At 38.5% G+C, this 23,614-nt stretch overlaps 1 protein-coding gene across 1 annotated transcript in view; it reads right to left on the bottom strand.

Moving 5' to 3' along the window:
* LOC126285385 (lysosome membrane protein 2-like) overlaps nt 1–23,614 on the bottom strand; it is a 330,549-nt gene that overhangs the window by 29,954 nt on the left and 276,981 nt on the right. The window contains exons 5-7 of the mRNA XM_049984724.1: nt 14,795–14,992; nt 14,130–14,378; nt 7,978–8,119 (exon numbers count right to left, since the gene is read on the bottom strand). Of these exons, the coding sequence (XP_049840681.1) occupies nt 7,978–8,119; nt 14,130–14,378; nt 14,795–14,992 (589 nt within the window). The remainder of the gene's footprint in view (nt 1–7,977; nt 8,120–14,129; nt 14,379–14,794; nt 14,993–23,614) is intronic.

Raw genomic sequence — 23,614 nt, 5'->3', positions numbered from 1 at the left:
AAGTGAGAATTAGTTAAGTACAAAACATAAAAATAAAAAGTAAGGATGAGATATGCAGAACTTTTCAGAAATACAATAGCAATGCTATCTTATTATGTAGTTTCATTACTATTGATATGATCCAGAATGAACATTGACTGTGCAGCAGAGTTTTTTGTTACTTTATTTTAGTTATTTATTTCATGTTCCATAAATCTAGGTAATGAGTAAATCTGAAGGATACAGAATGTGTCAAACTGCACAGAGTTCAAATATAGCTTTCATGAAAATAAGAAATACAATGTAAATAAGACATTGATTAGAGAATAAATATTCCACTAATGGAAAATGGTGCTTCACTGTGGAAGGATGATTATTTATGCTGAAGATAAAAATCAGTGTATACATGAATACATTAAGCAAATTTTCAAATGTCTACAATGGTGCCCAAAATAAAGTAAGAGTGGTAAAAGTTCATACTTAGCATTTACTTAAGAAGACAAAAAAGTGAAAAATATGACACAGACATAGTAGTTTGCACTGCTCTCAAAATCATATTTGAAATAGTTTCAATTATTTTTATGCCAGAAATTCTAATTCTAAAACAATTTTACGTTAAAGATATAGTAATTTTGTCTCAGGAATTCATCAAATGTATAAAAGAAAAATTCTCTGTTATGTATTCTAAAAAATTGTTTTAATTTGATCACAGTTTTTAAAGTTTGTGGCAAATTAAAAATGTGTGCCAGACTGGGACTTGAACCAGTTCTGCTTTTGTGGGCAGTGTTTGCACTGCCTCAGCTATCCATACCCTATCTTCATAAAACATTCTCTAACAATGGTACTGGTCCATGGTCCAGCAGGTATGCAGCAAAGCTGCAGTGAAGTCTGGAAAGTAAGAGATGTACTGGGAGAAGCGGAGCTGTGCAAGTGCATCCCGAGTCATTCATGGACTATCTAGTCTGTGGGAGCACTATCTATGAAAGCCAACGTCCTAGGTTCAAGTTTCAGTCTGGCACACAGTTTTAGTCTGCCTTTAGTTTTAATTAATATGACGCAACAAGTGAATATAGCAGCTCATATGCTGAATTTGAGCATTACCGTGAAGTATTTACACAGTGATTTGTGCGCATACTTTCGAAAGGCTGAGAATGAGGCAGTGCTATGTCATGTGCACAGGGCACCTCAGACGTGCACGTGTGTGTGCGTGCATAATTGGTTCCTGCTGTATGTTACTTAAATACTGAAATACTGTGTTCAACTTGTTAATGCTTCCATGGAATAAAGTTATGTTCAGTCTACTGGTCGTGTTGTACTTATACCTAATTACAACACGATTGGCGATGAGTGTGGTCCTGTACTACACACAGAATTCTACTCTGGTTGGTCTTCTCTTTATTCTCTTGATGGCTGATGGTGTTATGGAGGACATTTTTCATTGGTTGGTTGAACTGCAAGAATCATTTACCACAGCATTTCTCCACCAATCACAGGCACTGGACAATCAAACTCAGGTGCTTCTATCTTTGGTTTTTTGTTTGGTCAGCATGTTCATCCATCTGTGTCACCTTTTGTTTTGCCCTCCACAGTCGCCTTTGTTTATCCATCTGCTTTTTCTACATACAATGAGACTGCTGAGGGATGTGAGACATACGAGACACACTTTCAAGCTTTTGGGATTACTGATGCTATTTTATGTCATGCCTTGGTTTCATGAATATCACCAAGAATGTATGAAGTCCTATGTTGACTTGCCTCATTGCAGGATCTGTCTTCTGTAACGTTTGACCAAATGTGTCAACTTCTTTCAAAATACTAATCCAAATGCACCCATTTTATTGCATCCCTGTCCGAGTTTTACTTCTATTGGAAGCAACTGCATCAATCCTATTGAGCATGGACAGCTGAACTCAGTTGATTAAGTCACTATCATCATTTTGTATCTGATGTGCATAAAGAGTGATATGCTGGTCAGATAGTGAGAGATCTTATTATTCATTTAGCTCCAGATCGTGAGGTTGATAATGTGCTCTCCAGTTTGAAAATCCATTTATGAGATTTTAGCTATTGCACTGTTGTCCAAGGTGTTGTGAGAAGCAGATAACCAAACTGAGTCAAGTTGTGAGGTATCAGCAATCCAATTCTCTTCCCCACACCAAGCTTCATGTAGTTCACAGGGGAAGGCATGGTTGTGGTGGCCCACACACACAAGGCGGCTGGCCTCACTTCCAGCAGTAGCTACACCAACATAGTGAACAGGTCAGTAAACAGCAATGAGTGAGTTTCACACTCTTGTCCTCCCCTTATTGCTTCATTAACCATGAGCACCCAGACAGCCCAAAACACTGAGCTACCTCTCATAACTGAAACAAAAAAAAGCAACATTGCTTCTGTTTGTAATGAAAAAAACTCAGCACTAAGATTCTGATGCAGTTACAGATGTAAACACTGTATCGGTTTCTGTTGTGCCTAACAAGCCCTTCATTGATGTTATGGTTTTTTGTAAAGTTCTGCAGATGCAAGTGGATGCAGGAGCTTCAGCAACCTTGTTAAACTCACAAACTTAAATGGACTTGGGCTCCCCTCTGCTTCTCCGTATGTCATGAAAGTTAGTAAATTACAATGAACGGAGTATTCCTGTTCTCAGCCAATTCTCTGCCCCAGTGACCTACAAGTCAGTAGTCTGATCACTTACATTTCTTGTTGCAGATAAAGCACACACTGAGAATCTTGTTGGATTAGATGCTTTTAAGTTGTTTAATTTTTCCATTTCAGATGAAGTGAATTTAGACTCTGAACAAGTGCCATAAACACAGTTAATGCATTATGATCAGAGTTTTTTTCTTTGTTCTCTCCTGGAATGGGGTGTCAATAATTTGTACATGCACCTTACCATTAAACCTTCTGCTTGGAATCTTTTTTCCGGGCCCATTTGGTTCCAGTGACACTCAGGGAACAAGTCAAAGATGAATTAAATTGCCTCATGGATGTGGCATTGTTCAGTCCATTGCATCAGATGAATGGTGTATCCCCTTAGTTTTAGTAAAGAAATAGTCTGGCCAGTTACATTTTTGTGTCTATTTTGAAGTTTATGTGAACACACAATGTATAGTGCGTACATACACAATAGGATGACAGGATACTTCCCGGGACTGGATCAGACTCTGAATGTGGCTCTCCAACAGGGATACGACTTCCTAAAATCCTGCCCCGAAATGAGATCCATCCTTCATGAAATCCACTCCACCAAGAGTGTCTTTCTGCCGTCCACCTAACCTTCGTAACCTCTTGGTTCATCCCTATGAAATCCCCAAACCACCTTCCCTACCCTCTGGCTCCTACTCTTGCAACCGCCCCCGGTATAAAACCTGTCCTATGCACCCTCCCACCACCACCTATTCCAGTCCTGTAACCTGGAAGGTGTACACGATCAAAGGGAGAGCCACTTGTGAAAGCAGCCACGTGATTTAGCAACTGACCTGCCTACACTGTGATGCTTTCTATGTGGGAATGACCAGCAACAAACTGTCCATTCACATGAATGGACACAGGCAGACAGTGTTTGTTGGTAATGAGGATCACCCTGTAGCTAAACATGCGTTGGTGCACGGCCAGCACATCTTGGCACAGTGTTACACCGTCCGAGTTATCTGGATACTTCCCACCAACACCAACCTATCCTAACTCCGGAGATGGGAACTCGCCCTTCAGTATATCCTCTCCTCTCGATATCCGCCAGGCCTCAACCTCCACTAATTTCAAGTTGCCGCCGCTCATACCTCACCTGTCTTTCAACAACTTCTTTGCCTCTGTACTTTCGCCTCGACTGACATCTGTGCCCTTACTCTTTGCCTTTAAATATGTCTGCTTGTGTCTGTGTATGTGCGGATGGATATATGTGTGTGTGTGTGTGTGTGTGTGTGTGTGTGTGTGTGTGTGTGTGTGTGTGTGTGTGTGTGTGTGTGTGTGTGTGTGTGTGCGTGTGTGCGTGTGTGCGTGTGTGCGTGTGTGCGTGTGTGCGTGTGTGCGTGTGTGCGTGTGTGTGTGTGTGTGTGCGCGCGCGAGCGCGAGTGTACACCTGTCCTTTTTTCCCCCCTAAGGGAAGTCTTTCCGCTCCCAGGATTGGAATGACTCCTTACCCTCTCCCTTAAAACCCACATCCTTACGTCTTTCCCTCTCCTTCCCTCATTCCTGAAGAAGCAACCATCGGTTGCGAAAGCTAAAAATTCTGTGTGTGTGTGTTTTATTCATTGTGCCTATCTACCGGCGCTTTCCCGCTTGGTAAGTCTTGGAATCTTTGTTTTTAATATATCATACCCAATATCACTAAGACAAACTACTTGTGAAGTTATCAAGTGGTCAATACTTCTCAAAAATGACTCATCATCAGATACCTATTTGCTACTCCCTTTAGATACAGAGTCACAATGTATGTTATTTGTCAATACCCCAGTTTAACTGTACCAACACTTGCCACCAGCACGCCTGCTATTTTTCAGAATTTTTTGGGACAACATGTAGTGTCTGTGCCATGTTGTGCAAACTATTTGGATTACATTGAGGAACATTTACAAAATCTCTGTACTCTTTTTTTCTGTCCTCCAAGTGGCTGGGTTGAAGTGTAATTTTTGAAAAACGTCAATTTTTTTCATCCTTCTATCATTTAGCTTGGATATGAAGTTTCTTGCAAATGTCTCAATCCCCTGCATCAACATGTTTTTGCTATTATGTCACTTCCACACTATGTCAGTCAAAGAACTTCAGGTTTTTGTATGCGAAGGTACCTACTACCATAAACTTTTTTCTGGGGCAGCAACAATCATGCAGTCATTACGTGTGTTGCTGTGCGAAGGGACTCAGTTTCGCTGATTGCTGGCTTGAGAAACTGCATTGTCCACCCTTTATAAGGCCTTGTTGCCATCTGCACCCCTGTCAGTGACATACTAAACAGGCTTCCAATCGGTCCTTGCGACAGACACTTCACAGTACAGGTTGGGGGCAGTACTGGCTCATAGATATCCCAATGGTTCTCAGTGGCTTATTGCTCAAGCCTCAAAAACATTGACCCCTGCACACATTAGGCACTCTCAGATGGAAAAGGAAGCTTTGTATATCCTGTGAAGAAATTTCATGTTTTTTCTCTGTGGTACCAAAGTCCACCTGGTCGTCGACACAAACCATTGCTTTCCTTTTTCAGTCCTTTTGCAACATTACCAGATAAAGTGGCACAACACATTCAACACTGGGCTCCTTTCATTTTGCATTACAACTGCATAATTCATTTCTGCCCTACGAATCAACATACGAATGCCGATGCTTTGTCCTGCCTGCCAGATAGTCCAGACCCAGGGTCTGATCAGGAGGAATTGCTTCGTTTCCACACTGATATCACCACACAGCAGAAGGTTGATGGTTTTCCTGTAACTAGCACACAGGTCATGAAGGCTGTAGCTTCATATCCAGTTTTGTGGAAGGTTACCCTAAAAGGATTCCAGCTGTCATCACCAGATGCTAGGGACAGGATCTCTGTGACATCTGCATGGAGAATGGCCTCTTCTCCAGGCACCATGATCAGCTTCACTTTTGCATGGACGACAGGGTACCCCCTGATGTCTCATTGTCACCTCTGAGCCCATCCACATTAGGCGTCACGTCACCTGCTACTGCCGGTTCTCCATTTCCATGCATGCAAGGACATCTGTCCTCAGTGGCCTAATCAACAGTTCCTCTGTTCCTTCCAACACCATAATCAGGGTCCCTAAGTGACCACTGATACCTGTACGGTCACCACACCAAGAGCACCAAACCATTGCAACACCAGAGCTGATGCCCAAGGTTGACATGGAAACAACCACTGTGTTGTAACTGTTGCCATATGGTTTGACATGGGAAAGTGGGGGCAGAATGTGTCTGCACCCAAAGCGCTTCAGACTGTATGCTCCTGCTGCATCACACCACCTTAGCCAGAGCCCAGCAGACGAGGAGGACAGCATGGATGTCTCAAGAATCTGTGACCTCCTGAAGAATGCAGTGAGGTGTGCACATACCTTCAAAAGGCCATGCTTCGGCAGTACTATGTCATCCACAGATGGTGCCTCAGACAACACTAGCTGAGCTACACTTGGCCTTGGTACTCTATGTGTATTGCTGTAATTCTTTGTGTATGTAATTGGTTCCTGCTGAATGTTACTTAAATACTGTGTTCAAGCTGTTAATGCTTTCATGAAATAAAGCTGTGTTCAGGTGGCTATCAAAACAACAAATATGGCAAATGATATAGCAAAAAATAGCCTTGAACTGACTGGGATTGTTGTACAGCAATCATGTTGGGGGAAGTATGCATACAACTTATTTCTCAAGTACTTTTGTATTATTCATAATGTAATCTAGTGCAAAGTTCCCTTAATGCAATGGTGAAAGAAATTTAACCAAATTCTCTGCTGTGAAATTGACTATAGATGATTCATAATATGGAGCTGCTTGTATGCTAAATAATGTTAAAATGTTATGAGTTAGAGCAGTTTTATCTTGGAAGAGTGTGCCTTATTATTTAGAATCTGTGTCCCTCAAACTTTTCATGTAATTCTTATTCATAATTTATCCTGAAGAATGGAACAGTGGTAAAAGTTCAATGAAATTGTAGCCCTAGTAAACCTTAATCAGTTTCATGTTTATAGTACATAACAACATTCTACATCAACTATATGTATCTAGCTACAGTCACAGTTGGTCCATGCTGTTCAATACAGGTAGCAAGAGCATCATGCTAAAACTGGTGTCAATCATAAGTGTCTTAATTGTCACCCACATGTTGATGTTGCACATGTGTAGCTTGTGATACCCACTTGCCTGTTTCTGCAACCTAATCTCCCATTAAATTCTGATTTACAGTTATGGCAGTCATCTTTAATATCCTGCTCTTCAAACAATGAAGTAGAAGTCTTTGTTTACTGTTTGCTGTGTTACCCCATTGACAGTCATGGGTGGTCAGCAAATTATATGTTGATCAATTTTAGCAATGATTGTGTATGGCAAGCAAGCTTTGCCTGCACATGCATTACCATAGCAAAGAGAGTGACATGGATGAATTAACTTCAGTCTCTTTCACTTATCACTACCAGTAACAGAGATGAAGTGGACAGGCAACAGATTCTACAATTTTTCATACCATCAAAGTTTAAAATTCTTTGGAAAGTAACACTTTTAAAAGATGGTTTATATTTCTACATAATGATTATTAGTAGAGACCAGGGCAACTGCAGTATTTATAGTTCAGTCCTGTCTCTCAAGCAGTGACTGTGTCCTGGCTGTGTCTCATGAGTGCTCTGAAAATGATGCCAGAAGCCACCAGAATTGACTTTCACTCTGGCAAGATCATCACAGTCTGCCTACTTTTTTAACTATGGTTTTATCTTCTCACATCCCATTTTCTCATAAATTACAAAGATTTGTTAGTTGTTACCATAGAATGCTTTCTGCTCAGATTTCTAATGTCTACTAACTGTTAACTAGGGAGATGACTGTACACCATAATCACTTTGGACACAGCTAGTCTTCATATTACTGATTCATAACACATTTGATGTTTCTGCTGCCTCTGGCCTGCTTCCAATAATAGGTTATATTTTAAAACCAGAGGGACTTTCTATCTCAGTTCATTTGTATTTGACCAGTTTCATGGTCAAATATCTAACATGTCACATAATATACAGCAGATGAGGTTCCACTACTGTAGTTACAGAGAACTGCTAGTACAGAAGACATTGTCATTACTTCAGATTGGTGGTATAGTAAAGTACATAAACATTTGATACCCACCTGTACATTTACAAGTTTCAAAGCTTAGATAATCTCCATTGGAATATAGTATTTTTTTAATTGACAGCAAGTGAATTTATTGAAGATGACAATGACGATATTTGGAAGAGAAGACATTCAATAACTGCAAATAAATGTCATATAAAATCCAGTATTTGTAGGTTAGTTTTCTATTCTTACCAAAGGCACACGGTGAAGCATTGAACACTCCTCCGGGTGGACACTCATCACTCTGGCAGAAGCAAGCATTTTCAGGATTGACGTCACCCCTTGCAAACACATTTCGTGGAGGCCTGTACCGTCTTGCAGGAATATCGTTCACCTGGAAATTTTGTGGACTTTAAATAGAGTTATTGAGCTGTAGCAGATTGTCTTTGTATATACATAACTGCAACATCCATGTAACTGCCTGATGTAAAGGAGCAATGTCACATAGTTGTACAGACTAGCAGTGGAGATAGGGTAAACACTTTATATAAAGAAAGCACCTGTCAGTTATGGAAAACTGTATGTTTTCATTCCTCAAATACCCAAACTAATTACAAAATGTTCCAACAATGGGAGAGCTTGTTGTTATGGCTGTAATGGAAAATGAATGAATGGGTGAATGAGCAACTGTCTAGACACAGTTTTGTTACAATAAAAGGACTTACACATTTTATTATTTACAAACAGGCACATGGACTGGTCAGAACTTAAGCTGGAGAGTGCATCCACTGATATTACCAACACATACACAAATGCAGGGTGTATCAGAAAGAATCATCCAATTTGTCACGTCTTTCTTTCTGAAACTAATAAACATACAATGAATTTTGCTTTTGGATGAAAGGGAAGCTGAAAAAGATTTTTTGGTACCTTTTCGTAGGGGTTCAATATGCCTCCTTGAGATGCATGACATTTGTCAATGTGGTATTCAAGTTGTTCCCACACTGCAGTGAACATGTCTTGGGTTACTGCTTCCACAGCTACTGCTATATGAGGTCTCTGCTCATTCATTGTTGTTAAAATAGGCACATAAAGAGTCTTTTATAAACACCCACAAGAAATAATCACATACAGTCAAGTCCAGTGACATTGGAGGCCAGTAATATAAGGCTGCATCATCTGGTCCAGTGCAACTGATCTATTATTCAGTAATCCTACAATTTAAAAATTCTTGCACTCCCAGATGCCAGTGTGGCCCCATCCTGTTGGTAAATGAAGTCATTCAAATCAGTCTCTAAGTTCTCAAGCATATCGAGATACATGCTTCCTGTAATCATGTCCTTGGGAAAGAAAAATAGACCATACAGCTTTTTGTGTGAAACTGCATAAGACACATTAAATTTTGGAGAATCCCTCTAATGTTTTGAAACTTCATGTGGTTGTTCCATACCTCATACTCTCACATTAAGATGGTTCACTTTTCCATTTAAATGGAATGTTGCCTTGTCACTAAACACTAAGTGTGGAAGGAAACTGGCATCCCCCATCTTGCCAAGAATGAAATTCAGAATTCCACACATTGTTTGCCATGTTCACGAAGAGCTTGCAGTAGTGAATTTTGTACAATTATATGTGCAAATGGCAACACAACACATGCCAAATGGACATCAGGGGCTTGTTGAGCTGTGTAGCAGCACGTTGCATGGATTTCTATGGACTCCTTGTGAAATTATGGCAGATGCTTTCGAAGTCTGTGTGTAGGTACTCATGGACAGCCTGGAGATTTTCCTTTACACAAACATCCTGTTTCTTGGAATTGTTCGTGCCATTGTCTAATGCTCTGTGCTATAGGAGGATCCACATGATACCTAGTATGAAAGTCAAGTTGAAAAGTTACTACTGATATGCTCCACACAAAACGTAGAGCACGAAATGCTTTCTGTTGTCCCAAAACTATTTTTACTAGAACTGAAATGGATACACATTGGTGCTACTAGCAGGAACCATGTAAAACTTGAGAGTTTGCTCTTTCCAACCATATGTTGTTCTAGTACGTATCTCAAACAACATAATAGTTATGATTTTTTTAAAAAAATATTATGATTCTTTTTTATGCACCCTGTATAGTTTGTGCTCTGATCTTTCAGAAAGACAGGTTCCTTTTTCATGATAGAAAAAAAATTTTTTGTGTGTGTGTGTGGGGGATTAAGAGACAAAGGGAAAAAGAAGATAACTCAGAGCACAGGTTAAAATGGATCCATCTTGTCTGAAAGGCCTGGTTTCTGAGTGACTCGGCAAACTTCTCTTACATGTTCAGTGCTACTACTTCTCTACTGAGAAAATGTGTCTATAGTTTCAAAAGCTATGAGAGCAGTCTTCTTATCTTTGTGTGTGTGTGTGTGTGTGTGTGTGTGTGTGTGTGTGTGTGTGTGTGTGTCCATTGGTACTCCTGGGAGAGATGCCTTCTGAATACAAGTTCTAGGTGGACCACACGTATTTTTCTGAATTTAATAAATTTCTGTATGGACATTTTCATTCTGAAATAGTTTAATGTTTGTCAGATCACTGCAGCTTTCTATTCCATCTTTGAGTAAAAAGTTAAGTATTTTGTAAGATGTAATATATTTCCTTATTACCTGTCTCTCCTTATGGTCAAGACTCATTTCTTTGCTCATATGTTATTTTCTTAGCATCTTTCATTTCACATGTTATCTGTCTACTTAATTTTACACTAATAATAACAATTTTTTCCACTACTGCTATTGTGTCTTCCTAATTGTGATGCTTTGTGTGACTACCACTTTCCTTCAATATTGCCTTAGTTTTGGCTACTGCAAATACATGTTTTGTGCAAACTATGCTGTCCTGCTATTGGACAGTTATTCTAACTCTCCAAGACATCTGATCAAAAGAAGGAAGTCATTTGCATCTTTTAGGCTGGGTTGATTTACTAATTTTATTTCTGTTCAATTGGTCTCAGAATTTGGCATAAAATTAGAAGAAATTGTTTTTTAAAAATCTGGATGGTATGACATTGAACTACGAACTTTCAGAATGAAAATAACAATAAAACCAAATCTAGAAAAAGACATACACCATTAGAATTCGTGCCTTCTTCTTCTTCTTCTTCTTCTTCTTCTTACTCCTACTCCTACTCCTACTCCTGACCACATCCTTTGTCTTCACATGCTCAGTGTTTGTTTGACAGTGTTATTGGTAGAGGGTGGCTGGATGCCCTACCTTTTGGCACTCTTTCCTCCCCAAAATATAATTATGTACCCCATATGCCTGTGTCTAGTGCTATCCCACATGGAAGTGTGTTACTGTTTTCAACATGTCTGAATTGTTTAACAGATGTAAGACATTACTAGCCTGATATTCACCCAGTCAGCTGTAGGAAACTTCCTGAGAACCATCTCCAGGCTGATATACATGTCAGTCCTCATTGTTAACCCACTGGTGTGCCAGGCAAGACACATAATTAGAATTGTCCATATCTTAATAATGAACAAGGATAGCATAAATAGTTATGTACAGCCTTAGAGGAATTAACCTGTCATTCATCTGGCACAATGTGAGAAAAATCATCAAAACTCATGACAAAATGTCTGAATTACATAAACAAGCCTATACAGGATGTAAAACCCTAGCAGAGAATAGTGCATCTGTGACATCAAGTAAAAACTGTTTCTTTTTTATTTACTCTACACAGTCAAAACCATTGTATCTATAGTCTATTTACATCTTACATTTGTCTTCATAATGGCTGCTGTTAAAACTTTTCAATACACTTTACTGATATTCAGTTATGATAAGACAATGAAAAGAGTGTAAAGAAGTAATGTATGACAATGCTGTATAATTTCTGATTCATTTTAGTGAATTATAGTCATATAATCCTGTTAGTGTACCTATAGTATTCCTGCAGAAAGCAGAAGTTGTTTCCCAGAAAGAACACTTTCAGTCTGGGTTTGTAATCATGTGATTGTTAATAACCTTTTTCAACTTGTGTGGAAACCTGTTAAAATATGCAGTGTGTGTAATAACTTCAAGTTGAGTCACAACAGTGTGAACCACAACTCTGTTGGAAAAACTTACAGATGTGGTGATATGGACAAAAGGTTCCACTGAACATGGGCTCTAAAGTGCATGTCTGAAGAGCTATGAACACTTTTTCAGTCAAAGAGATGTGTTGCACTGTAGCTAAGATGAACAAGTGCTAAGAGGTCTTGAGATATGGAATTTAGAGCCCATTATTTCATGGACAGTTTTTTTCTTGTTTTGATCCACATTGCCTCCTGCGAAAGGGTGTCAGTGGAGTTGTGGTTCATCCTGTATATTTCTGAGTACTCAATACTTTCTGAAAAGTTAAAAATGCTATGCTTGCAGCTCATTGTGTAGAGGTTTACACAACATTTGTGAATTATTACCACATACCACCTGAATGGTTCACTGTTGGGCTTGAAGTAAACATTTTGCCGCAAAATATGAACCCATATTACATTAAAGAATTAGTGTATCCAATGTTAAGAAAGTTTGAGTGTGTCACTGGCTGTAATTGTAAGATATTATAATTGAAAAAGTGTGTGTGTGGTTTCTGCAGCAGGTCAGGAATATGTGCATTGCATGAGACCTCAACAGCCACACTTACCAGGTGCAACAGATCTCATGTCTTGTACATCAGTAACTGAGTATTATTAAAGACCTGAGTATCAGTATGTTTAAAAAGCTGAATGTACTGTGCTTTACTGGAATGAAGCCAGTCTATTCACTGCAAACTGGAAGTCACTTCTTTCCAGGTTAGTCAATCTGTAATAATTATGAAAGTATCATCCACTAACAAAAGAGCTTTAGAGTTATCTGGTAAAGCTGACAGAAGGTTATTCACATGTATTAAGAAAAAACTGACTAATATGAAACCATGAGAAACAACCCATGGTACACAACTCATTCGTTGCTAAGAGAGATTTTTTCGTATTTATTCCAGATAAAGATCACAAAATTTTGCATCAGGTTAAGAATTTGGATTTACAAACATTAAGTTAGAGGCATTTTGATGTACAAAGTGGATCAAACTCACAAGTAAGGCAGTAACAAATCAATTTAAATGTCAACAAGGCTGCAGTGATACCACTCCAGTGAAGTGACATTCATCTGTAACTCTTCTTACAGCCAAATTATACTCATGAATGAAAACTATAAGGTAAGATGTAATAGGTAAGACTGCAGATAATGTAAGGGGTGGTGGTGGTGGTTGTTATTTGCATGTGGTCAGTCATTTTGAGGGACATCATGCTACTGTGACAAGGGATTGCAATCAAGCAACTTCATGGGAGATATCTTCTTGGGCATGAGAACAGAAGTACCAGTGATTGCTGGCCTACTTAGAAGCAGATAAGCTAAGAGAAACAAACGAAATCTCTTAAGATTCATTCTGTAATCATCTTGAGTACTGTCAGAAGACTTTGTTGCAATTTGTCTGATTATGTATATCTGAGAGGTCAATACATGAGTTATTAATTCAAATTGAACTCTTGATCATAATTTAAAAATGTGATGTTTATTTCCTTAACAACAATGGAAGTGCTGTCCAAGTATGAGTCCAAGGAGAGCCTAAAAAAAAAAAAACAATCAAATTAAAAAACACATTCACATTACTGCCTAAAAACAATTTTTCTATCACATCGAGCTACCATTTGTAGAAGTGGTACAGTCAAAGTAATAACCCAGATAAATTATGTCGCACTTTGAAATTTACATAGAAATGATGAACCTTGTTTGGATTTTTGGCTTGAAATAATTTTACTGCACCACATTTAGGTATGTTGCCCCAACTGATCAAAAAACTGTTTGTATTTGTGTATATGAATGTGAAATTAATGCATAAACTGATTTATAATTACCCTGCTTTTAAGTTTGATGCACTTTGCACAGCACAGTGCCTTTGTCTTATTATTTTGTGGATCTGAAAATCGTTATCATAGACCAAAATTAATAACCTAAAGTGAAATCTTATGATCTAAAACTGAAATAAATACAAAATAACCATTCCTGGATCACTGTGGATTTTTACTCTGGCTGTGTCACAACTATTACATGAGAGAGTTCATTTTCCTTATGTCGTGCAGTTATTTTGTTAATAAATGCTTACAAGCTGAACATGCTGCCTAGCTGTGGCTTTCCTTTACATCTTTCATAATATAAACTTTTCTATACAGTTACAAATGAAATTAAGTGACACTGTTGTAGCTTAGTCTTGATGTCATTTAGGACCATTTACAAGCCCTGAACAACCATGTGTGACAACATTTTTGTTGTGGTTTCTACTTTTTGCCATCAGGCACTAGCTTGGAATCAACTGAGCAGTCACCAAGTGTAGTGGAGTACCAAAAGCCAAAACTTACCACGAGATCCTTTTCAAACTCAAGGGGCAGCCGACGGCAGAGCTCCTTGTTGAACAGGTAGAGTGGAGCACGCTGCTCGACAAGGTGTGGTGGGAACATGGAACCGTCAGTACCATCTACACGGGAGCACTCTGTGTCACCCCAAGCACGCAGTCGTGGTTCGCCATCAACAGACACAATTACGCCCAGCTGTTTCATGTCACGGGCTCCTGTCTCTGCCTCTATCATTGAACGTCCAATGCCGCTACGCTGAAGACAAAATGGCAAGTTTCAGTTACATCTGTATAATGGTACAGTGAATGGCCAAAAGTAGAGAAGCCCAAAAGTGATAGTTTTGACAGAACCATAACCTGCTGCAGGGAACACACAGATAATGCTTGCAATTATAGAACATTGAATAAGGTCAGGAAGGAACATTCTCCAAATTCAAATGGTTAAATACTATCACTATGGGACTCAGCAATGTTGGAGGAATGGAATACAGATGAATATATATTTTGTGTGTGTGTGTTTGTGTTTGTGTGTGTGTGTGTGTGTGTGTGTGTGTGTGTGTGTGTGTGTGTGTGTGAGAGAGAGAGCGCGTGCGCTGCGCGCATAATATGGTCTATGGATCATGCAACTAACTAGAGGAGCCATCTTCCAGTGAAAAGTGCATGAATACTTACAGCCTCCAGGAAGCCAAGGCGCATATCTGAGGGGCTCAGTCCAAACATGGAGAAGATACTGGAGAGTGTCATGAGGGCCTCCTGGTAGCCCCACAAGAACTCTTCCACATCCAAGTGCAGGAATGGAGATTTGGCCATCACTGCCTTCACCCCAAACTGTGTCCAGTAGCTACTTTTCCGCAGCATCGATATGGCACTCTGAAAGAGTAACACCTCTCTATCAGCTGCTAGTTACTGCTGCCATGAAACTGCATGATGTGAACTTCAACTGATACATTGAACAGCCTTTAATGATTAAACTCCCTGGAAACTAAAAACATTAACAACAGAAAAGACTATCTCAGGAAACAATTTCTATAATAAAAACACAGTGTTTATGTGGAAACTTTTAATTTTGCACCCTTTATACTAGTATTCTTACCCTAGGTGGAATTTTAAGAGTTAACATTCCTGGCTCTTTTCTTCCTTATTTTGACACTGACTGGAAAAGACACTGCCTGTAAGGCAAGTATTACCCAACACAAGAGATAGTTTTCGCTTTAGAAGGGTGGCTCCACACCTTTGCATCAGCCAGTATTTTAATGATCACTGCAATTTCAGTAAACTGACAAAAAGTCATTTTTCCTGTTAGTTTATTAAGGACAAAAAGGCTATCTACATGTACATCTGTACTTTGGAAACCATTGAGAGATGTATGGCAGAAGGTACTTTCCATTCTACCAGTTATTAGGGCTTCTTCCCCTTCCATTCTCATATGGAGCATGGGAGGTGTGGCTGTATAAATGTCTCTGCCTGTGCTGCATTGGCAATTAACTGTTGGCCCACCTGATGTTACACACTCTGAATTGTATCTAATCTTGTCCTTACATTCCTTCGGAGTGTAACTGAGGTTGCAATATATTCCTGTACTCATCATTTAATGGTGGTTCTTGGAACTTTTTAAGTAGGCTTTCTTGGGTTAGTTTGCATCTATCTTCAAGTACGTACCAGTTCAAGTTCCTTCGGTATCTTTGTAATATTATTCCTCTGATCAACCAAACCTGTGACCATTTATGCTGCCTTTCCAGTTATCTTATTTGGTAGGGACACTAGAGCACTATTATAATATGGATAGCATGAAAATTTTGTAAGCACTCTCCTTTGAGATTGATTGTATTTCCCAGTATTCTACCAATAAACCAGTCTGCCACCTACCTTAACTTTGATGGAGCCTATGTGAATGTTCCAGATAATATCCTTATAAAGTGTTACACCAGGTATTTGTACGTGCCTGCGAATTTCAGTTGTGACTCACTGACACACTAGTCATTGTAATGATAGCAGAGAAACTAGTTAGCCATCTACATCTTATCTTGACAAACATCTTAAACAGTTGGCTGAACTGTTTTAGGGAAACAGTGTACAACATGATACAAGGAGACACATAATATGTTTATGAGCATCAGTCCATTCTAGGATCCAAGATTTTGTGCTGTTTTTGAAGTAAGCTGCAGTAAAACATAAGCAAAATAAAGTAATCTCAAAAAGGTTAGTGGTGGATTTCAAAATAAAGTACCGAAAGGCTTTTGCAGTCACTCTCATACCGGCTGCGTTACTGCCACTCACGGCTGATGGAGAATGGTCAGAACTGGGACTAGATCCGAACATCTCCCTCATCAGTGACTCAGATGTGCTCAATAACACCGTGGTCAAGTAACTAGTGAGGAGGGAGAGAGGCTCAAAAATGCCTTTACATTATGTGGTCTTGTTCAAACCAGACATGATAGGATGGTGTATTAATCGATTTCTTTGATCAGACAGAAGGTTCACATTTGAGGAAAAGTCAAAATGAATAAATGAAACTTTTTATTGATAAACAAAGCAATCAGTATCATTTCTCTACTCTTAGCTTCTATGCACTCAGTCTCTCAGTAAGCATCCTGATTCAATCCTGGAAGTACCTTTGTGGCTTTATGCAGAAATACTTTTTCACTGCCTTCACAACCTTGTCATTTGCTGAAAACTGATTCATGTGGGTGTTCTTCCATCAGAGCAAACATGTGAAGACCCCTTCAGTCTAGGCCATGGCTGTAATGTGAGTGCTCCAGCAACTCAGACCCAAGATTTTGAGTACATTGATTGTTTTTCTGGTTGAATGTGTTATCTCAAAACAAAATCATACACTTTGAAAGCATCCTCCTCTTCCTCCTCCTCCTCCTGTTTTTACTTAGGGTTTCACCACCAAAAGTAGCCATCACCACTCACTTTAAGTCAGTATAATGGATTAATACTGAATCTTTCACAACACAAAACATCAGCTTTACTGCAGAACCTTGGTTTCTAAAAACTTTTGTGGTAGGTAAAGAAGATTGTGCCACCCTGCACACTGCTGCTTATGCTGTAAATCACAGTGATTGACCCATGCCTCTTCTCCTTCCTCTTCAAATGGCTTGTATGTGATTTCAACATTTCCAAATATTTGTACGTGTCTGTGAGTTGACATGACAACCAACAAGCATAAGCTATGCAGCAGTTTAGAGATTGATTGGTCATTACAAATGCTGAACCTTCACTAATGTTCAACTGACATGCAGTAGCCTTGTTTCTGACTCAGACTATCATAAATCATTCACTCGGTTGTCTCCATGTCACTGTCTTTTTCAAAATTGTTTGACATACCTGAACCCTCTTCAGCACACTTTTCAAATGACTTATCCACTGTCTAATATTTCATTCAATAAAACAGCCATCACTATACTGAAGCTGTGTTCAGCAAACCATCTACATAGCTTTAGTCCATTCAGAATACGAAAATGAATCATAGACCTCATTTATTTCTTTCTTGGCGCACACAGACAAAGGGGGACTTATAATTAAGTGCACTGAAATCACTGAGTAGAACTGTTCACTGAACTAACTCAGCCAATGTACAAAAACAATAGTGAGGCTAAGGCTTGTTATTGTTGAGCATGCTTCAAGCATTTGCACTAATCTCTGCACTCTGTGACATGCAATAAGCAGAGGTAGCCTACGTTTGTGTAGTGGTGGACTGTGTACCCCATAGCACTGGTACAACTGCTCATCAGTTGTTAGTTGACATTGAATGGTCCATGCATTAGCCCCCCCCCCCCCCCCCCCCTCGCAACCTGGACACAAATTTGTTCTTGTTGTTCTCTACTATTACCTTAATGGCTATTGAAGGTCTGTTAATGTTTGATGGTGTGACAGCATTGCTCTCTCCTACATACTGGCTATCCAGAGCATAAGACCCAAGAGACACACATGGCCACTTGGAGCAGCATGCCAAGAGTGACACCCAAGTGCCAAATTTGTTTATGGGGTGTACCATAATTATTAGTAAAAACTAGCACATATGAAAATATTATGATGATAAAAGCAAAAACATTCAAGTAAACATGAGTCCATAAATGAGCCGTGCGAGAGAGAACTATGACTGTAATGTTACAGGCTGCCACTGACTGCAGTAAGATATTTCCTTGTTAGCATACATGTATTTGAAATGTTAACTATTTTAGTAAATCCCCATCTATTTGAGATCATATTTAACCTTGGCCTACCTTAACAAAGAATAACTTACTACTACACTGCAGCATGTTGACTTTTGTGCAAGGACTTTTTTTTAAAAACCAAGTTGATAAAAACATATTTTAAGTCAACATTTTCTCAAGAAAAAGTGTGTGGAATATCACCTGGAAGTCAATAGACTGAAAAAAAATTACCAAATTAAAGAAAAAATTTAAAATGAGATTTTTATCCAAGGGAACAATTGTCAGCACATTACCTGTAAAATTGTAATTAATATATGATTGATCTGGGGAGCAAAATAACTGATGATGGTCGAAGTAGAGAGGATATAAAATGTAGACTGCCAAGGGCAAGGAAAGCGTTTCTGAAGCAGAGAAGTTTGTTAACATCGAGTATTGATTTAAGTGTCAGGAAGTCATTTCCGAAAGTATTTGTATGGACTGTAGCCATGTATGGAAGTGAAATGTGGAGGATAAATAGTTTGGACAAGAAGAGAATAGAAGCTTTCAAAATGTGGTGCTACAGAAGAATGCTGAAGATTAGATGGGTAGATCACGTAACTAATGAGGAAGAGTTGAATAGAATTGGGGAGAAGATGAGACTGTGGCACAACTTGACAAGAAGAAGGGACCAGTTGGTAGGACATGTTCTGAGGCATCAAGGGATCACAAATTTAGCATTAGAGGGCAGCGTGGACGGTAAAAATCATAGAGGGAAACCAAGAGATTCACACTAAGCAGATTCAGAAGGATGTAGGTTGCAGTAAGTACTGGGAGATGATGAAGATTGCACAGGATAGAGCAGCATGGAGAGCTGTATCAAACCAGTCTCAGGACTGAAGACAACAACATGATTGATATATATTTCTCTTTTCTGTCACACATAAATTGTGTATTCACTTTCAGATGTATCTGACAAATATGCAAGATGTTCTGGATTAGATGCAGAGGATACTTCAATGGAATTCTGGAGGGCAATCACACCAGGAGTGAGCAGCCACTCTACTACACTGCAGATCCAGAGACAGAAGACCCCACAGTAGAGAGAGTATTGAATGTAGTACACTGTATAAAAAACTAAAAAGCACCAAGCACTGATGGAATAACTACAGAACTGTTAAAATGGGGGAATTGGTTCTCATAAGCTAATTTGCAATTTACTGAGTTGATTTGGAACCACAAAACAGTTCCAGAAGAGTGGACCTTAGGGGTTATCCAATCAAGAAAGGAGACAAGACTCCGTGTTCAAATTACCGAGGATTTACCCTCCTGAATGCTACAAAAGGCTGGTTCCATACGCAGCAGACTTTCTGGGAGAATATCAGAGAGGATTTCGGCCTAATATGTCAACAACAGATCAGATATTTGTGTTGAGGCAAATACATGAAAAGGAGCACGAGTACAATATTGAGGCTCAGAACCACTGTGTAGACTTCAAGCAGGCCATCAATAGTTTTTACAAGGCACAAATGTTGATTCATTTGCTACTGCTTGTTATACCATGTAAGGACGTTTCATTTATTCAGAAACCCTCGCTGGTTTCAAGGCAACAGGGTGTGTAGATGGAGAACTAAGTAAATGATTTAGCATTAGTAAAGGCATCAGGCAAAGGGACAATCTCTCTACAATGCCTTTTAATCTATCTCTTGGATCCCCCATTCTCAAGCTTCAAATATCTCATCACATACGCACAAAGTCAACCCATGTGTGTGCATATGTTGATGATGTAGTAATTATTAGTAGACGAAGACTTTCACTAGAGACAACAAAACAAGATGAAAGAAGCTGCACTACCTAGGGGTCTTGCTATTAATGAAATGAAGACAAAGTACATGAATTCCACTAGGCACAAAAATAACAACTTGGCTAAACAATCAGCAGCAGGTTTCAATCCTGAACAAGTGCAGAACTTAAGACTATCTGAGTTTTAATGTTAATAGGACAAAAAATTCCATCACATTTGAGATAAAACTACAGATCATAAATAGTAATAGGTGCTTCCACAGGCTTAAGAAATTATTGGCACTAGTTTACTAAAACTGGAAATTCCCAAGGATGAAACTAGTTGTAACCTATGGATGTAAAACATAGTTACTAATGAATCCTGATGAGAAGCAGCTCAGGATATTTGAACACAGGTTTCAGCACATAGATCAATGAGACAGCTCAGGATAAAAACAGTTTCTAGAGATCTAGAATTAACACTTAGCTGGATCGCCTCATACAAGGAGCTGACGTTGCAAAAATAATAAAAGTAGTAGAATAGCTTGGCTTGGACATGTGCTTAGGATGGATACTTGAAAAAGAACTAGAAGTGTTTCTGAATGGTGGCCAACTAGAAGAAGACAAAGAGGAAAACCATAAAAGTGATGGATAGAGAATGTGGAACAAGGTATATAATCTTTTAAGAGTCAAGGGATGGCAGAGAACTACCCTGGAGAGGGCAGAATGGAGGACACTTGTTGAGCAAGCTCATACTAACATAGGGTTGTAATGCCAGAGAATGAGAATAAGAATAAGATTTTCAGTTGCAAACATAAAAAGTTTGAACATGTTTTTCAGTTATTATTTACTTTCATGGCAAATTTTCTAATATTTTCCATCATTCTTTGAACTCTCTTTACATCTGGGATACAACTTATGCAGTTAAATAGTGCCTCCTGTTTTACACATCCTATTTCTTCACTGAAAAGTAAAATAATATGTAAACTATAGAATTAATTAATTACACTCTAAACTAAAAAACAGCAGAATATTTATGTTTTCATTCCTTCCATTCAGTTTAATAGATGACACATTTGTCTTAATGCTGGAACAATAGAACTGATCTAGCAGTATCTTTTATCACTAAAATCTTTTAAAGATCTCAGGAACTACCTTGAAAAGAAATCAGTTTTTCTTCATTTGATATTTACCACTGCACCAAGATTCAGAAATTTATTTCTATTGGAAGGAACGCCTATGCTGCAAGAGAAAACAATTCTTTTGTATGATCACTAGATTTTGATTTATTTTTAAAAGTATTTTCACTTCAAAATACATCATCTACATCTCATGGAACATGCAATTCACCTCAAAATACGTCTTCTACATCTCACAGAACGTATCCTATTGTTGGAGCTACCTCTTTCTGTCAACAAAACAGACATTTTGTGTATTTTTATAAAACGGATTTAAAGATCATTACAATTTACAGTCACAACATTTCATGCTGCATAATTATGCAAATGCCTTTTTACAACATAGCAACCATGAACAGAATACATGCTTGAGAAAGATCTTGGCTGATAGTGCACAGTATTATCTATTCTTCACTTAGCTCGACTGATACTAATGAGGCATCCTGAATAAACAGACTGTTGTAAATTTTTATCCAATTTTTTTGAAAATTAAAGTAAACATAAAATAATCCAGCCCTTACTTGTGCAGGTGACTTGGTAAGAGAGGAAAGACAGTTCTAGTGGATGTTCTGTCGCATGTGGCCAACACGTGGTAGGGAAGCTGCAATTTACCAGCTGAGGCCAACCTACAAGCACAGCTTTTAACGCACAGATAGCATGATTGCAAAGAACTGTATTCACAGGTTATGCCAATACCACCACAAATTTAAGATCACAGTCTCTGATTAGAGTACTGAATAAGAAAATCAGTGAACAAAGTGGTGCGCTGGCCCAGTGCTGAGAATGTGTGTCTGTACAGGTGCCAAGTTACTTTGTGTCATTTTTCACTTAAGCCAGGTTTCCACAGACATCAATTAGTTACTCTACATCCTCCCACCACTGCACTTACATGCAAGTTAGCGTTTGCATATTCTGAAGTTGGAAATTGAAACTGAACAATGAGGATCTTTTCCACTTCTTTAGAATTTATTACCACCAGATTCTCACTTATGTTTGATTAATTGAAATGCTAATAACATATCACTAGTAATCCTAAGCATAGACAAATATGGGCAATGTAGGTAACACTTAACTTTTTGAACTGTTTTGATGAAATAAATCTGCATAATGTATCCCTTACGATCCTTACTCTTTAATTGGTACAAATGTTTTAAACCATGCTATTTACTTAAAACCACTAAATTAAGGTTGTGATATTTTTCTGCGACACATATTTTAAATCTGATGTTATTTGTGAATAAAAAACCAAATTAAATTAAGATATGAGTCTTACTATGTAATTGCAAAGCATCTTCCTGCTGGTGTGAAATGTGTTATTAACAAAACGGCTAAAACATAACTAACTACTTTAAGGAACTTCCATATTGATTTTTGGGAAACTGTTGTTACTGAAATGAGGTAAATTTTTACTGAAGCTAAAGAACATGCTGGGAAGAAATTATATTTGATATTTTCCAAAAAATCCACTAAAATGCAATATGTTTATTACATTTACATGGCTGACTACTTTCACTGTGAATGAGACTCTTCTGTAATAAGATTCATTTATTGCCTAATGACATTTTATTTTACAATTCATAATATGTCATTTTCTATTTGAATGTATGTCAAATTTCATTAACTTTTTGGTTTTAACACTCTCTGACATTATAGCAAAGTGTATATAAGGCCCATGAGGAACCACTGTTGTAAGCCAGTTTTGCTCAGATTTCATGGTGGACACTGTGCCTGTCTAATTTGTAAATATGCAATGATTATTTAAGGCGTACACTGTGCTATTGTCTGTCAGTTATACTATTGCTTGGTCATTACATGGATGATTCCAAGATGGAAACAAATCCCTTCGAAATTAAAAAATGTGTATGGCACAAACTGAGCAACTTGCTCACTCCTGTCAGCTGTTTTTGTACCTGGATTTGGACCTTTCTTTTCTACAGCAATAAAAGCACATTACCTTTTCATCACAAATTGCTCAAGTTAAGTATAGGCTCAAAGAGTTCACCTACCACATTATTTTCTGCAGATACTGGTAATTAACTGGGTAACTTAGAGAGTTTTTATTACAGTATTGTATTAATGTAATTCAGTAACTTTATAAAATTCATCGCATTAACTAACTTTCATGTATTTGAACCCAGCCAGTTTCAGTTACTTTAAAAAAGTTACAGAAACTATTCAAAGTGCTACTTACATGGCTTTCAATATGGTGACAGGTGCAGATATTCATTAGAGAGAGGGGGGAGGAGGAGGGGGGGGGGGAGAGGGGGTAATTGGTGTCACCCAAAGCTTACCAGTAAGCTAAGCTTTGAATGAAACTAGTTTTTCCCTGTACAGAACTTAATATGGTTGCACAACTTTTAGCTGAATAATTTATTCTGTTACTGACAAAGAAGAAA

This window comes from Schistocerca gregaria, chromosome 8, assembly GCF_023897955.1.
Source record: "Schistocerca gregaria isolate iqSchGreg1 chromosome 8, iqSchGreg1.2, whole genome shotgun sequence".
Classification (NCBI taxonomy): Eukaryota; Metazoa; Arthropoda; class Insecta; order Orthoptera; family Acrididae; genus Schistocerca; species Schistocerca gregaria.
This window is presented reverse-complemented; position numbering and strand designations above follow the sequence as displayed.